The sequence below is a fragment of the Miscanthus floridulus genome, chromosome 18 (genome assembly GCF_019320115.1).
Source record: "Miscanthus floridulus cultivar M001 chromosome 18, ASM1932011v1, whole genome shotgun sequence".
NCBI lineage: Eukaryota > Viridiplantae > Streptophyta > Magnoliopsida > Poales > Poaceae > Miscanthus > Miscanthus floridulus.
Genome location: NC_089597.1, coordinates 40,802,875 through 40,819,461, shown reverse-complemented (window position 1 = coordinate 40,819,461; position 16,587 = coordinate 40,802,875). Strand labels below are relative to the sequence as shown.

Below are 16,587 nucleotides of genomic sequence, written 5' to 3'. Positions count from 1 at the left end.
TTCAACATGTTATGAATAGATATTTATTTCCGCTGTAATTCAGATCACATGTTTATATTCCGCTGTTCAATTAAATTGTTCATAACTTTGATAATATGATTTCATTCCGCTGTTATAATAATAATTATTATACTTTGATGTTGTATTAAAGTGATGTAAGAAATGGTTAAGAATGATGTAAGCTTTATTCTCTCATTTGTGATCCTGATGGTAAAAATATGGATTTTCGGGTTCTCCCCTGGGGTGTGCCCGATCGAAACGAGTAATTTAGTGTCCTCCTTCAAATGCTTATTGTCTAATGGAAGACGAGCACTCATATGAGGCATTAGATTAGGCGGTTCTGCCACACGTCGCTGCAACGGATCGGGCGACGGCGACGATCCAACTCCGAATGGGCGGCGTGTGAGGTGTCGGGTGGCACTTGAGGTGATCCAGACCCAAATGGCCGCGATCCCAGACTGGTAGTCGCGGCTGCAACGACGGCGGAGGACGAGGCTCGCTTGTTGTGCCTGGAGGAGCAGGCGGAGCACGGCGGCAGGGGCACGGAGTACCTCTGCCTTGCCTGCCGGCTTCGCCCCTCCCCTGTCGGCCTCGCCCTCCTCAACAACGCCTCCGCGCGCTCTGGCCTCGCTTTAGAACGTAACGCGCTCCACCTTCTCTTCCCCTGTCCCTCGCTGATCTGCCCCCGTCCCGATTGATAGATGCATAGATGTCGCCCCTGGTCTCGCATCCTGGTCCCCAGTACAATCTATCCATCTCTCATGCAGCAGGCAGGCAAAAGGCAGTACCGCCGCAGGCCAACAGCCTAGCGGGTAATGCTGTAGCCTAACTGTAAGCATTTTTTTACTATTTACACATTATAATTGCTTAGAAATTTGGCAATAAGTTATTTGATAAATTGTAGATTGTCCAAACAAACGTACGGAACCTGCGACACTGGTAACAGCAAGTCTAGGACGGGCAAACGACGATGTCCAGCCGAAAGGTCCAGGCATCTGATCCCTGATATCTCAATTTACTTGTGTTTTATTTTATATTTATAAATGCCATTGTTCACAAGTCACAAACTTTCTATTGTAGGTGGCTAAAAATTAGATGCTTAGTCAATTTGGCAATTTGTGCCAATTAATTCTTTGTTGGTTTTGTTCTTAATTACAAAAAATCAATTCAACTTCATCTAGAATAATTCTGGTTTGGCATAATAAAACTAAAAAGAACTTGTGCCAACTGCCGAATGGGGGCCTGACGCTCATCCATAGTTTGGATTTGGTATTGCAGATTGGTGAACTTTACTAACACAATCTGTTTTTGGCAAATCACTGTTACTTGACCGCGCCATTCTTTTAAAGTAGTTGATGATCGCATTTCTTGGAACAACCGTTTTAGATATGAAATGTCGTTTAGTTAATTTTATACTACCACTGATTTGTTCCCGTAAGCGGTTTAGCTATTGGATTATCCTTCCAAGTTAGCGCTTTTCAGTGTCCTTTGTGCATCAGACTTTCTCCCAGTGACAATTATCCAGTTTAGCTTCCAGATGCAAGCGGTTTGATATAATATCGTCAGACATAGGCCTTTAAAATATTTTTCATTTTTTGACATAGATTACAAAAAGCAGAAATCCATTCCCACACACTGTGCAGACACACTTCAGTTAGCATGAAACTGGTTTTGTCTACAATGCCCTTGAATTGCTCATTCAAGTTAAGCCACATGCATGCACACAAATATTGACGTTTCCATCATCACAAATTCACTATACTATATGATGCTTTGACATTATTTTCTTGGCTTCTTGCTTCACAGAATATGTGCTATTGGGACAGAGTTATTTGGAGTTCATGATATTTTCACTGCAGTTAACTTGATAGTATTATCTATTATGCCTACATATTGATGTCATACTTGTTTCAATCATGTAAAGTTTGGAAACCACAAAAAGGCAATTAGTTAATATTTGCCCAAATTCATCTTTATTAATTTATCATTCTTTTTTATGTGTAGTAGGAACTGCTAGACCCCTTCTGTGCCGATTAAAGATGAAGTGTCTGAAGTCACAAATCGATTGCGCTCAATAGTGGTCGCTGAGGTGCATAATCAAGTTGCAGTCTTCTCGTAAAAAATGATACTATTACCATTTTTAAATCTTGAAATACTATTTAAGTACAATGCTCTCCTTTTCTCAAATTTTTAAGCTTTTGTGTGAACTACTCTACGCATGGAACTCAATAGATTCACTGTGACTATACCTGAACTGACATCAGCAGCCGGATACTTCTTCAGAGCTGAAGCTGAAGGAAAACGAACGTGCCCTACTGTAAGACCACTACGACTGGTCTGAGGAAGAAGTGCCTTTTATAATTTTGTATCAGTGTCTATAATAAATATTTGTTTGAGGTCATCCATGTGGCTATAGAAGTTTGTCCATTTGGTCTATAGGGTTTAGGATAAGAATCAACAAATGTTCTGTATTCAGTAAATTTTATCCTGCATGAAAGAAAAGGTTGCTTGCAACTCACCCTAATTTCAGAGATATAGTCGAACCATCAATATTATCCTGTGAACTTTCCAGACCGCAATGCAGTCATGACACATTCAGAGGATTGCCCATCTTAACCAATAACAGCTTATCAGGCTATCAGCACGACAAGAAAACCTCTAGATTCTTAAAATGAGGCAGGAGTGTTCACTTTGATGTAACTGACCTTAAAACAAAAAGCTTGCATGTTTTTTTTTAAATTCCTAACAAATTGACCAATACAAAAATCTCGCATGGGAAGATGTATTTTGTGTGAAACATTGTGTGATCTTCATTTGAGTCCCTTCAATATTGTGTGAAACATAGTGAGATCAAATAAATAGCATCATCAAATGAAGGCAGGTCTAGGATCGCTGTTTTGTCAATCTTGTATTTCTGCTGGAGTAGAGTAGCACATGTTGCTCGGTTTCAGAACAACTATTTTCATATTTTCTTTAACCTGAGTCTCTAATATTTACACACTATACAGTTCCTTGATTTTTTTTCACAAGATACCTATGACTCTATGCGATTCCTGGAATGCTTCACCACCAATAAATCTGACAATTACTTATACTGATGTCCTATTGGCTGCCTGAAACTCTATCATGTCGTGCACTTATCTGTACTCAAGTTTTGCATCATTTGTTGTCTCAAACTTACTCATGCCTTTCACTTATCGGTACTCAACTTTTGTGCATGTGCAATGAATAGTTCGGATATGGAAAATGACTTCAAAAGCTGTTTCTTTTGGCTCCACGGTATAATTTAATAAGAGAAATATTGAGCTGACGTCCTATATCTAAGGATGTCTATCTTTGGCCGGTAGCACAATTTACCAAGTATCAATGAACCTCCATGTCAAGGAGAAGGTTAGAGAGGGCAAAGTTGCTTTGGAGCATCATTTACACTAGATAAACTAAGAAGTACTCTCCTTTAGTAGATTGGTGAATACACAATCAAGATTTTGATGCCATATAATGAAAGGCTACAATTTCCATTGGCGATGAAGGAATATACTTGCGTAAAGTTTATCTGTGCACAAATTTATCTCATTGTACAATTGATTATCAAACTATTTAACATGTTTAGTTTGTTTGATTTACAATATTACTACTAAATGTCACTTCTTCTACACCGATAAAATTGGAGGTAGCAGTATATCACACATTCATACTTATGCTATTGTGGTATTATTTTTTTGCTGTTGCAATGCATGGGCAAACATTGCGCAGTATACATAGTATGACATTATGTTGCGTCTCATGGAGAAGCCATGATGCCTACTCACCGATTTAGGTAAATAAGTAATATTAAGATTATTTACACGCTTTTGACATGCACTTTCAATAAATGATGGACAAGAATTTAGTTCAATAAGAGCCACTTCGTGCCTTTTCATTTGTCAGAAAGATTCAAAATATACAGTCTGCGTAATGTTTGCCGACGTATTTGGTTGCTCCATTTAGTTTTTAATAATCAAAATATCCAGACTATTTAATATTTCTACCATGAGCTTGGTTGCTTGATTTAATTTATATAATGATCAAATTATTCGAAGCAATGTTGCTGCTTCACCATGAGCTTGGTTGCTTGATTTAATATTTCTACATGCTCATTTTAATTACTTTACTAATAATAGTGTGCTCTCTTATATGGCAATAACCATCATCTGTGTCTAATGCTTTGTAGGAGGTGGCCTTAGGTTAAAGGTTTTCATCCCTCCATGATTGCGCTAAGTGTCAAGAACCTACAAGAGTTGTTAATGAACGATCAAGGTATCTCACTGTTTCAACTTAGGTGTTCGCTTTCAGGCAGCTCGAGAGTACATAACACTAAAACAATACAATAGCGTTATTAAGCATCACATGGACCTGAGCTTCTGTGTAAACATATTTTTATAATTATTATTGTGCTATATTATATTGTCTTATTTGTTGTTTTTCTAATTATATAAAATAGGCCAAGTTATACTAATCTAGAAAATGTGTGCTTTAACAAAAGTCCAGAATATCGTAAAAGAAACAGTGCAAAAGAAATGGCTGCTACGATTGGTGTAGAGAATATAGAATATAACTTACCACAGTGTAGATATGTAAGTCGTTAGCTTCTGCTTTTATTACTTGTTTCTTATATATTATTCTAATCGCTATCATGTTTGCAGATTCTTTTGCCATGGCTATACCTTGGAAGATATATCCTTTATGTTTTTTACTAGCATAAGAAGACGCTTATCATGATTGCCTCTAGACATGTTGAAAAGTGGTGTAAAGATACATCAGTGCTGATGTATGCTAGGCAAACTCTTGAATTTAACTTATAGTACATGGCCACAGTGAATATACTCATCTGGATGGAATGAGGATATCTTTTAATAGAAATTTGTCCGTGAAAAAAACATTACAGATGACATAGATGGGTAACTAAGAGTCGTTGTCGCTTATAATAATAATACCTATGATTTAACTATTTCTATATATTGCTGATGGTGAATCTTGACACAGACACTCAAGTGGATACTTTATTCTACAGTATATATCTACGTGGAATAGACCTAACATATATTTATATGATGAGTATAACATACTTTATTTTATGGTTTTCTGAGAGATTTTTCAAGACACGTAGTATTACCCATGTACCAAGCGCTAATATTAACATACGTACTTGAACGTGTGTACAGGATGGTATGGAGATGTAGAGGAACTTATTCGTGGAGTTATTGACGCACGAAAGAAATGAATATCGGAGATTTTTTCCTACCGATATAAAACATTATTTTAACCATATCATGGTAATATCTATACAATAGAATTTATGAGCATGTGACACCATGCTCTACGTGACTGTGTTAATTTCACGAATTTTGCTTTTTTGATTAAATGTCACTTTAACGTCGATATTTAATTTCACAGTATTATTAGTTTATCGTGCGATCCGTATATTTTTAGTAAAAAATTTAGTTATTCCATAGCAACACACAGACACACTGACTAGTCTCAAGAAATGAATAGGACAGCCTGTGAAGAATCGTTCAGGTTCGTTTCACGAGTCGCTATATATCACTTCAGAAAAAAAAATATATAATGGTGATAAATAATTAAATAAAAATAGATAGAGGCATCCAGCTGGTAGTGTGATGGGACAGTGGACCGTGATTGCTCACGCGTGCATGCATGTACATTTTTCTTTGAACGTAAGTGCATGCACGTACATACTCCGTACATTACGAAGCAATGACGCAGAGATACCTAGTCCCGGCGCCAACTTTCCCTTGGCAAAGGAACGTTCCAACGGAGCTCCCATCTCAAAAGCCATCATCATGAGGAGGGCCCTCCACTAAACGTGGTCCGATCAATGCTAGGAGTACTCCTACGTTTGTTTGACTGCCCCGGGCCCCCGGTGGTGATTACGATTTCTAGTCAGTTCACCGTTCACGTCCTAATCCTGCAGGACACCACCGTCCTAATCCAAATGAATCCGGAGGCTGATCTATTGCTAAATAAACCTCCATACACGCATGTCTAGCAGAGAGCCATTTTAGTGGTGTTTAAAGGCCAAAGCAGGCATGTCCTGCGCACAAGTTCCTGACCGTGTGACGCTCATGGTAGGTTTGATGAGATCTTGACAAAATTAAAGGGAAATGCATGGATCGAGGCATCAAAGGGAAAGCCGATTCTTTCTGGAACCACTAAGGCCCTGTTTGGCTGCTCTGTGATTTTTTACAGCTGTAAATGGCTTCCATTTGTAATTTTCTGTGCACAATAATACCATTGGATGATTGGATCATTTTTATGCCTGTGAAATGGTGTTTGGATGAAAAGTTTTTGTCACTAGTTACAAGCGACGCTTGCTCGTAGAGTTGTCGCGGACCGGACACATCCTGTGCCACCGGAGCTCCCATCCTGCGCCACCGGAGCTCCCTGGTGAAGAGGGCTTCCAGCGTCTCGGCCTCCTCCTCCTCCTTGCTTCCTTCTTGTTAGCGCCAACGCAGTACTTCAGGTGGAAGACGGCCGTACGGTTGCCGCCGGCCCGACAACGAGGACGCCCCCGACGCCGCTGCCACCGCGAAGCTGAAAATCGCATAGCAGTCCACTCACCTGACCCTTCCATATCCCCGAGCGTCGACTCCTCCCCATCCAAATCCTAGATCTAGCCATGGGGGGCGCCGGTGGAGTTCTGACCAGTGCATACGGGGATGGAGGCGGCGGCGTTGGGCGAGGTACACCGCAGCTGCGCAGGTGACCTTGTGGGTTCGCGGTCTGGCGGGGCGCGCGTCCTAACGTAGGAAGGCCGACCGTTGAGAGTGGCGCGCAAGCTGTGGGTCGGCCTCCTGGCGTGTGGCGGCCGGCCGGCGAGAGCGCGCGGCAAGCCCTCTCGTGCGGCGGGGAAGAAAGAAGTGGGGGACGGGGGCTGCGGGTGGAAGCCGATAATTGTCGAATTTTTATCCAGAGCTGAGGAGGTCTGTTTTCTTTTACACCTGTCTGTTTTGGTCCAATCCAAATGTAAAATTAGTATGGTCACCGGTCATCCAAACGGCTAATTTCGAATTGGGTTGAAAAAATTTACATACCTGTAATTTACAAGTGTTTTAGACAAAAAAAAAAACCGGGCTTCCAAACATGCCCTTACCCTTTTCAGTGAACCGTTTGGCTCCTTATTGAACACAGAGACCGCCCTGTTTCTGAGTTCTGATAGCTGCTAGATCACTTGATATATAGGAGTGAGCTAGTTGGTCCTTGAAATCGAAACACCATAAATATAGGGCCGCAAATATTTCACAAGGTGATTTCTTTTCGCATGCTTAATTATCGTCTTATTATCGGTATAGATACAATACACTCACATCTGCACGAGGCACCTCTATATAAAAAACAGCTCTCAGCTTGGCTTTGCTCTTCACACTCGAAAACGGAAAACACCACTCAATGTCACCGACGAGGGCTGCTCGCTGGGGAAGAGCCTGAAGCTGTCCCAGCTTCCATCGCTGGCGGCGGCCGCGGCACGCCCCGCGAAGGGCCAGGGCGGCGTCGCGCTGGTGCTCACGGCGCGGGACGTGGCCGTGGAGGGCTTCTGCATGAGCCGGTGCGGCCACCACGGGTCGTACTCATACGAAGACGCGCGGTCCCGGTCCCGGTCCCGGTCCCGCGAGGCGGCAGTACTACCAGAATAGTACTGGCTTTAGGATAGTACTACCAGAATGCGCACGCCTCGTACGAATTTTAGAGGAAACTCAGACGTGGCTCCTGCCTCCCGAGGGAACCCAATTTCGTGTCTTCCTCTCTACTACTACGGTAGTACTAGTAGGATTCCCATCTCGTGTACTACAGTAACAAATTATTAACCGTTCGCGTGCCTATTCAATTTTACTCTCTTCCAAATTTGTGCTACTGCTACTACTCACTAGCCTGCTTTGTCTCCGTGCACTGGGTAAGCGCGAAGAAGCGAAGCTATTCGTTCGTCCGTATGCGCTTGTCGTCGTTGCCGGGATTGCCATCTTCAATCTGTTGGGTCATCTCGAGAGCTCAGTTTGCTTGCTGTGCCCGTCGACAAGCATGAACCGCAATGCCACGGAGGCACGGCAGCATCAGTGCTGCATGGCTGACTAGTGGTCACAGATGGGTTCTCCATGTGCTGCACGCTGCCCTTTTCTTCTTCTTCGGTAAAATAAAATAAAATAAGCTGAACACGAGCTGCAGTAACAGCCAGTAACAATTTTTGTTTTCATTTGTTTATTTACACTAGTATGTAGGACTGTTAACAAGAGTTTGGGGGAAACTGTTGTGTATAATACTAGGAAAAAAAAATTCTGTACCTTGCTCCAATACGAAAGCCATGCCGGCCGGTTGCCTGCAATGAGTCAGCGAGCCAAATCATCATGCATGGCACAACGTCTGGACAGCCGAGGGAGTCAGGGAACAAAATGAATTTTTTTTTCTGGAACTCTTGCTGAAGCAAAATCCAGACTTTCTTGTGTTTGAATGAAAAAAAGGGAAGCATGCACGATGTTGAGGTTCATCAATCTACGGATGGATGTATACTAATCCGAGTACTACTGGGCTCACAGCGCTAATGGTAGCAATTTTGTCCTTTGGAGATAGTAGGGGCGCCCATATAGTTCCAGTAGTCCATGCTGCCGTATAGGGACAGCACGCCATGCGTGCATCACGGAATGACACGTAAGGCACGATTCTGAGGGTAACACATGGCGCACGTGTGGAGTGTGTCATTCTCTGAGGACTGGGTTCCTGCGGGATGGCGACAAAATGGTGGTGTGGGGTGCGGTTATGCTTTCGTTAGCCCATTTACATTCGCTAATGGGCCTCTACAAGCCATTTAGCCCGTTCTTAGCCCATGGGCTCACAGTTCGGTACCCCGAGTGGCAGCAGCCCAAAAGCTTCGTCGCCCTCACTTCCATCGGCATCTTCCATTCCCGGTTCCGAATCACGCTATGTCATTACGTGCATCGTCTGTGATCGAACGGCGCCTGAAATCCAAAACCGCGGAGCTGATGCACGCGCGCGTCATGCGCTTCTTAACTCCACGGCGCGCCGAGGTCGCCACACACGCGCACGGCACACCTTCCTCACGTCGTCGCCTTTACGCCCACAGGCTCCAGCCGGCCGGCTATATAAACCCGCTGCTGCCACGAGCTAGATAGCCCAAGCGGGAGATCACAAACAACGCGCGAACCTCGATCAAAACCTCATTTTCGATCTCGGTCAGTCGGTCCTCGGTCGGCTCGCGGAATCCATGGGCGGGCGCAAGAAGCCAGCGCTGCTGATCTGCCTCGTCCTCACCGTCGCCCTGCTGGGCGGGGCGGCGCCGCGGTGCGAGGCGCTCAACCCGCGCATGCTGTTCCTGGTGAAGCCCGACCCGATCGTGCTGCGGGACCACGGCGGCGCGCTGCTCACGGGGGACAACCTCACCGTCAACCTGCTCTTCTACGGGCGCTTCACCCCAGCGCAGCGCGCGATCGTCGTCGACTTCGTCCGCTCCCTCTCGGTCTCGGCCGCCGCGCCTCGCCCGGGAGCGGGACCGCCGTCCGTGGCATCGTGGTGGCGCACCACCTCCCTGTACCGCGGCGTCGGCGGCGCGCCGCTGCGGCTCGGCAGGCAGATCCTCGTCGACGAGCGCATGTCGCTGGGCCGGCCGCTCTCGCTGGGCAACGTCACGGCGCTGGCGCGGGCCGCGGGGCACCACCGGGGCGCCATCACCGCGGTGCTCACGGCCGTCGACGTCCCCGTGGCGTCCTTCTGCGTGTCGCGGTGCGGCGTCCACGACCACGACCGCGGCGGCGCGCACGGCAGGGCGCGGTACACCTACCTGTGGGCGGGAAACCCAGCGCAGCAGTGCCCCGGCCAGTGCGCGTGGCCGTTCCACCGGCCGACGTACGGTCCCCAGACCCCGCCGCTGGTGCCGCCCAACGGCGACGCCGGCGTCGACGGCATGGTCATCAGCCTCGCCGCCCTCCTCGCCGGCACGGTCACCAACCCGTACGGGGACGGGTACTACAAGGGCGACGCCGGCGCCGGGCTGGAGGCTGCCACGGCGTGCGCCGGTATCTTCGGGAGCGGGGCCTACCCTGGCTACCCCGGGAAGCTGCTCACAGACCCGGCCACCGGCGCGAGCTACAACGCCGTCGGGCTAGGCGGGAGGAAGTACCTGCTCCCGGCATTGTGGGACCCGACGACCTCGCAGTGCAAGACACTTGTCTAGACGTGGCAGGAGTGACACCCGCGGCGAAGGGATAATGTCAAATGGAAGGGACTGCCGCATGAAGGAAGGAAAAAAATAAATGCCTCATTTATTTCCATTCCTTATTCACTTGTTGCCTGTACTTGTAATTTGTCCTACGAGGAGAGATTGTATGATGCATGGTAAGTCGATTTGCATGTTATGTTTAAATGTGTGGTCTTGAGTATCAAACTAAACCTCATCTTCATGTTTCTAGAAATTGATCTATTTATTAATGACGGATGGACTATAAGAAACTCCGTGGTGCTCTGAGGGCACCTCCAATGGCGGGCTTTAAGCTAGTATCAGATGCCACGCGAAAGAAAGAAATAGACTAAGGGCACCACCAACCGGGGCAGCACCTACTGTTGGCCCTGGGCTAAAAGGACAAGTACAGGTAGGAAGTTGTGCTCTCTAGCAAACATACTCCCGTCGCAGGCAGCTTTGCTTTTTTTTTCTATACCATCCCATCATGTCATTTTTCCCATCTGTCCACTGCTCTACTTTTTCCCCCATGGATCACACTCCCAACACATACTGATAGTAGCTCCATCCTTTTGACTGATGAGACCACTACTTCTTCTGCAGGTCACTCTGCGTGCCTGCAAGGCTACTAGCCTGCTTGACATGGATGTTTGGCGCTAGCGTGGAGCCTGGGGCAATACACCACGTCCTTGCGTTGGGGAAGCCCTAACAATCTTTGAGTTAGCAGTAAGAGAAGAACAAAGCTCTTTACGTGTCCCGATGCATAATAAGCGTCATAACTCCTCTATCTCTCTTTACATCTCTTGACATGAGAGAGAATATATGAGGCATATAGGATGAAATATTATCTAAGATTCAGTAGCTGACTCTTACTAATAAAGGTGCCCTAGGAGCATCTCCAACAAATAAATTACTTATTCCATCTCCAATACTTAAAAGAATATAATATAAGGGATTATAGTTGCTCCAACAGATTACTCATCCTATCTCTAATACCTAAAAGATATAATAATGATTTAAAATCCACCTCCCGCCTTCTCAAATGTAGGAGATCCATGACCTCTCCGGCTCTCTCCTATCAAATCTATCGAAGGAGAAGAAAAATACTACACTATTATTAATAATAGTTGATCACTCATATAGACTTTTAATTAAGAGGTAGGGGTTAGGTAATCTGTTGAGGTGCTCCAATCCTTTTTAAAAAATACAAGATGCTCTAATCCTTGTATGTATATGATTAAAGACGCGCACGCACGGTGTAATAAAAGCCTAAAAGGCTGAAGCTGTCAGCCGAAAAAGCCCCCAACAAATGCATTTCGGCCCAAATTCTCCCACTCGGGCCATCCAAGCCAACCATTTCGGCAAGTCTGCAACGCCTCTCCAGCATACGCCATAGCTCGCCGAGACGCCGACCTAAACGCCCACAATTTGCCTCTCCGATCCGGCACGACACCGCCGCCGCCGTCAGCCATGTCCAACCCCGGCTCGTCCCCCGCCTCCGCTCACCACGACCACGAGCACACCCCGCTCTCCCGCTCCTGCGGGGCGCCCACCACGGCGCCGACCCCGGCCCCCTGGTCGGGGACCACCGACTCCCCGCCGCCGGCGTACCGCCCCATCCGTCTCCCAGCCATCAACGCGCCCACCAACACAGCCGCCATCGTCCTCTTCCCGGTCCCGCAGCCGCTCCCCGTGCCCCCCGCCGCGCCGCCCCACGCCTTGCAGGTCCCCGCCAAGCGGATCGCCTCACCGGACGACATCGCCCGCTTCCACGCCTCAGTCCACGGCCGCCACTTCCTCGGGTTCGTCGCCGCGCTGTCCGCTTCCGTCCACGGCCGCAAGCTCTCGGATCCTCTACCGTCCCCGCTATCCCCCGCCGTCGCTGCGCTCCTCGACCTCATCTCGGCTCTCGCCGGGCTCGTCGCATCCACCCCTCCGCTTCCGCACAGCTCCCGGTACGGCAACCCTGCTTTCCGCCTCTGGCACGAGAAGCTCACGGACTCCGCCAGCGAGCTGATCTCGCGGATCGCGGCCACCGCGTCCTCCCCTGCGGACCTCGCGGGCGCCGAGGTCGAGCTCGCACCGTACCTCCTCGACTCCTTCGGCAACGCCACCCGCATCGACTACGGGACGGGGCACGAGACCAACTTCGCTGCCTTCCTCTACTGCCTCGCGAGGCTAGGCGTCATCACCGAGCCCGACTACCCGGCCGTCGTTCTGCGCGTCTTTGCAGCCTACCTCGATCTCATGCGTACGCTGCAGGACACGTACCAGCTGGAGCCTGCGGGCTCCCATGGCGTTTGGGGGCTCGACGATTACCATTTCCTGCCCTTCATATTTGGGTCTGCGCAGCTGATTGATCACAAGTACATGAAGCCCAAGTCGATTCACAACCCAGATATCTTGGAGAATTTCTCCAAGGAGTACATGTATCTGGCGTGCGTTGCATATGTGAAGAAGGTAAAGAAGGGGCCCTTTGTGGAGCATTCACCAATGTTGGATGATATCAGTGGAGTGGCCAATTGGAAGAAGGTTAACAGTGGGCTGCTCAAAATGTACAAGGCCGAGGTGCTTGAGAAAGTGCCTATCATGCAGCATTTCCTCTTTGGCTCACTTATCAAATGGTATGAGTCATGGCACTTGTAATTTTTCTCGCATGTGTTTTGGTGCCTATGAACTGGTCTTATTAGTTTGTTACAACAAGAGCTGCTAGTGTAGAGAATGGTTGCCTGAGTAATTTAGTTATTTTTCCAGACTATGATTAGCATAGGAGTCACCAAATATGATTGACAATCACTTGAAAAACGGAAATGGGTGTCAGTTTTATCAATTGGAAACCCTGGATACTGTAATTCTTGGAAAATTGGTATTAGTATTATGCACGCTGTTCTTTTTTTTGGCATTAATAGCATTGCATTCTCGGTCTTTGTGAAAATTCGGTGGTGGTCTACTGAGCCTTGTATCCTGTTTTGCCTAGCAGGCTAACTCAGTAGTCATTTGGCTGAGACATTGTCAATAACAAATAATGTTGTCTGAGATGTCCCAAAATGGTTGCTTTCACCTAGTTGGGCAAACTCTTCGCTTTCCCATTTCCATAGAATTTCCTGTCATAACTGTTGAGGCCTATGTTGGAATTCCAAAATTAATATGATTGATAACCAATTAGGTGGTATTTCCAGTGTAAGAGAACCATTTCAGACCCAAGTAAGGTGATGTACAGAAAAGTTGCAATCAAACAATCTTTGGATAAAATGCTTGAAGATAGTTGTGGATGAAAGCAGAAGAAGTTTAGAATAAATAGAATTCCTATGATCCCCTACTTTGATGTGCAATTGTGATTTTGCCCTCGTTTTTCTAACTTGTGATTTTGCCCTTAACTATTCACAAGTCAACGCGATTTTGCCCCTGGTCAACGGTAAAAACAGGGGCAAATTCGCGTTGACTTGTGAACAGTTAAGGGCAAAATCACAAAGTTAGAAAAACGAGGGCAAAATCACAATTGCACATCTATGTAAGGGGCAAGAACACCATTTTCCCTATGATTTATTGGAATATAGTTACCTAGAATGAACAAGTGCTATGCTTGAAGACATTTTTATAATGTTATGGTGCAAATTACTTAAGGCAGCATGGCACTGAATTTTATATAGTTCTCTTCAATCCTTGATGAGAGCCTAGATTGCCCTAGCTATTAGGCCATCCTTCATTTTCGTTAAGGTCAACATGGCTTTTTCAACATTTCGTGGTTATATTTTGGATATCATTCAGTTCAAATGTTTCCATGCTAAGGTTGACTCTCTCTCTCTCTCTCTCCAGTTCATTTGCCCAAAATGCTCATATTTGAACCGTCTACATTCAATGCATTAGTTGATAGGAATTTTTCTAGCCTGCATTTTTCCTAGGTATTATTTTTTAAAAACATCAGTTGAAAATTTATTGTGTTATTATTTTAAGAACATTTGTTTGTTTTAGTGTGATTCTTTTAGTTGCTCAACGTGCTCTTGGCTTTCTACTGTTGTCTTGATCAATTGTATGAATTGGTCCTTTCTGTACCTTTGTATTTGGATGAGAGAATGGACTTATGTAACATTAACCCATTGTCCCATACCCCCATTCCACATGGTTCATCTTTGTTTGGTTACTGGTCCAAAATAACTTATGAATCCCGTTTGACATGTTTTGAGACTAGAGACTCCTTGCCCAATTCTGTCAGGTATGCTGCATTGCCCACATTGCAGAAGAATCATAGGCACGCTCTTACTGCTTTGACCTTGACCAGCTAATCCTGAAGCGCAGTATCTATTTATGCAATAGAGCAACTAGCTATGGACTTATGATTTATGGCAGAGAAAGAAAGAAAAATCATAGCTAGCCAAGAACATGCTGCCATTTTCCCTGGCATTTCAACTGCTCTAACTTGAGAACTCAAGAAGAACATTTTTCGGGATTTAGCTCAAATTATTAACTATATTCAGAAGGTGCAATAAATCAGTTTGTAATGGTTCCTCATTGCTCAGGTTATATAGTAGCAGCATGATATATGTGTTATTTCACGATTGATAGATATTTTTTTCCTGACTGAGGAAAACCTTGCTTTTATAGAAAGCAAATGTTTTGATTGATAGATTTCTTGAGGCTGAGTTGATTACTGAAAGTATTAACTGCCACTAAATGAATAGGAGTAATTGTCAGTTACAAACCATTGTTGTTTACTGTTATCAACATTTTTGTTCACGTGATCTGCTGATGAACATTGGTCTATGTTCTCTGTTTTTTTTTTCAGGGAGGACTAATAACATCTTAGAGAAGCTCACCAGTGATCTGTGAGAACTCATGTATGATGTGAGGACTGGTTGTACAGTGGTGCTACTCAGAGTTGGCAGAAAAAAGAACACATATAGAAGGTCATTTTCCATCTGGGGTGAATGAGCGTTCTGTATGTTTGCATAGCGTGCCATCACACTTATCTTCTGGCGTTTTAAATTCTGGGAACTTGTTAGTTCCTGCTCAGCTTGTGCATTACTTGAGGATTGCCTTGGTTCCTTGAGGGCAATGTAATGTTAGTTGAATAACACCTTGTATTGAGACTTTTGGTGTAGATGACCAGAGCAGCCTCTTTGGTTTTGCTGAATGGAAGCCTGAACTGTGCTCGCTATATTCGGTTTGCCGGTGACTGTGACTGTGACTGTTACTACGACGCTTCCTCCATCAGCTGGTCTGGCCAGGAGCTCGCGAGTCGCGGCATTCTTGCGGGCTGTGCCTGTGGCGATGATCTTGCCGAGCTCCCCGTACCTGGGAAAGTGGCAGCGTCGGCACGTCCGAATTGCAGCACTGCACAGCTATCCGTCGAGTCCGTGCTGACGTGTACGTCGATCATGCGCCACCCCACCAGCTAGATCTGACCCATCTGAACAAATTCGACTTGATTATTGCATTTGGCTTACTGTAATCCGGTCTATACTCTATAACATAGAAAAACCTGATCAAGTGTCGACCAGATGTTTTTTCAGTCCAACCCGATGGGTGGGTTTAGGCTATACTCAGTAATCTGATCTAATATAGAGAATCAGACGTTGACCAGATGCTTTTTTTTTCAGTACAACCCGAATCTGACCTGATCTAACGTTTGATCTTGTCTATTGAAAAGTAAACTCAAACAACTTGAGGGAAGAAAAAACCAATGCTGGATATTGTTTTGTACTTATGGTAATCTGTATTTTTATTATTAGTTTAAGTTAAAAAATTTATAAAATTTAGTAAATAAATAAACTTATTTTTTAAAAGAAATTATGGGTCCTTAATATTTATGTATATATTTAAAACAATGCTATAAAAATCATATGCTTATTAAGGAGTAAAATGCACGCAGGGTCCTTAAACTTTTTCGTGCATTCCCGTCTGGATCGTCGAACTAAGAAAGCGACTGTCTGGGTCCCTAATCTACTACTCCTGCGTACCAACGGTCCAAAACATGCCACATCAGGGCCAGCATCCGATGTGGCCCGTGCCACGGTGGCAATTGGACGTTGTGTCCATGCCAACTTCTCAAAAAGACCCTTGTCGCCTTTCTCTTTCTCAGTTTTTTGGTGGGAACATATCAGGATGATGGATCAGTACGACGACTCCGACGAGTGAGCCGGCGCGGGTCGTCGCTGTGCCGCTCGCCCGCTCCATGCGCTTCTGCACACACGGCGCAGCAGTGATCAGCACGTCATGCATGAATGAGCGTGACCATGGAACCCGATCCGTGACGACGAGCTCGACGTGTCAAGCTCGCCAATTTATACTAGCGCCCGAGCGGCGCTAGCACATCGTCGTCTGTGGACTGCTGCTAGCTAGAGCTGATG

General features: G+C 45.7%; 2 protein-coding genes across 2 annotated transcripts; both read left to right on the top strand.

Annotated features, from left to right (window-relative positions):
- Positions 1–9,202: 9,202 nt before the first annotated feature.
- Positions 9,203–10,366, top strand: LOC136522289 (protein EXORDIUM-like 2). Its single transcript, XM_066516117.1, has one exon. The coding sequence runs from the start codon at positions 9,272–9,274 to the stop codon at positions 10,235–10,237; it is 966 nt and encodes a 321-aa protein (XP_066372214.1). The 5' UTR covers positions 9,203–9,271; the 3' UTR covers positions 10,238–10,366.
- Positions 10,367–11,583: 1,217 nt separating this feature from the next.
- On the top strand, positions 11,584–15,397 carry LOC136520879 (uncharacterized). Its single transcript, XM_066514557.1, has 2 exons — positions 11,584–12,864; positions 15,024–15,397. Exons 1-2 carry the CDS (start codon positions 11,711–11,713, stop codon positions 15,031–15,033), a joined length of 1,164 nt encoding a protein of 387 aa, XP_066370654.1. The 5' UTR covers positions 11,584–11,710; the 3' UTR covers positions 15,034–15,397.
- The last annotated feature ends 1,190 nt before the right edge of the window (positions 15,398–16,587 follow it).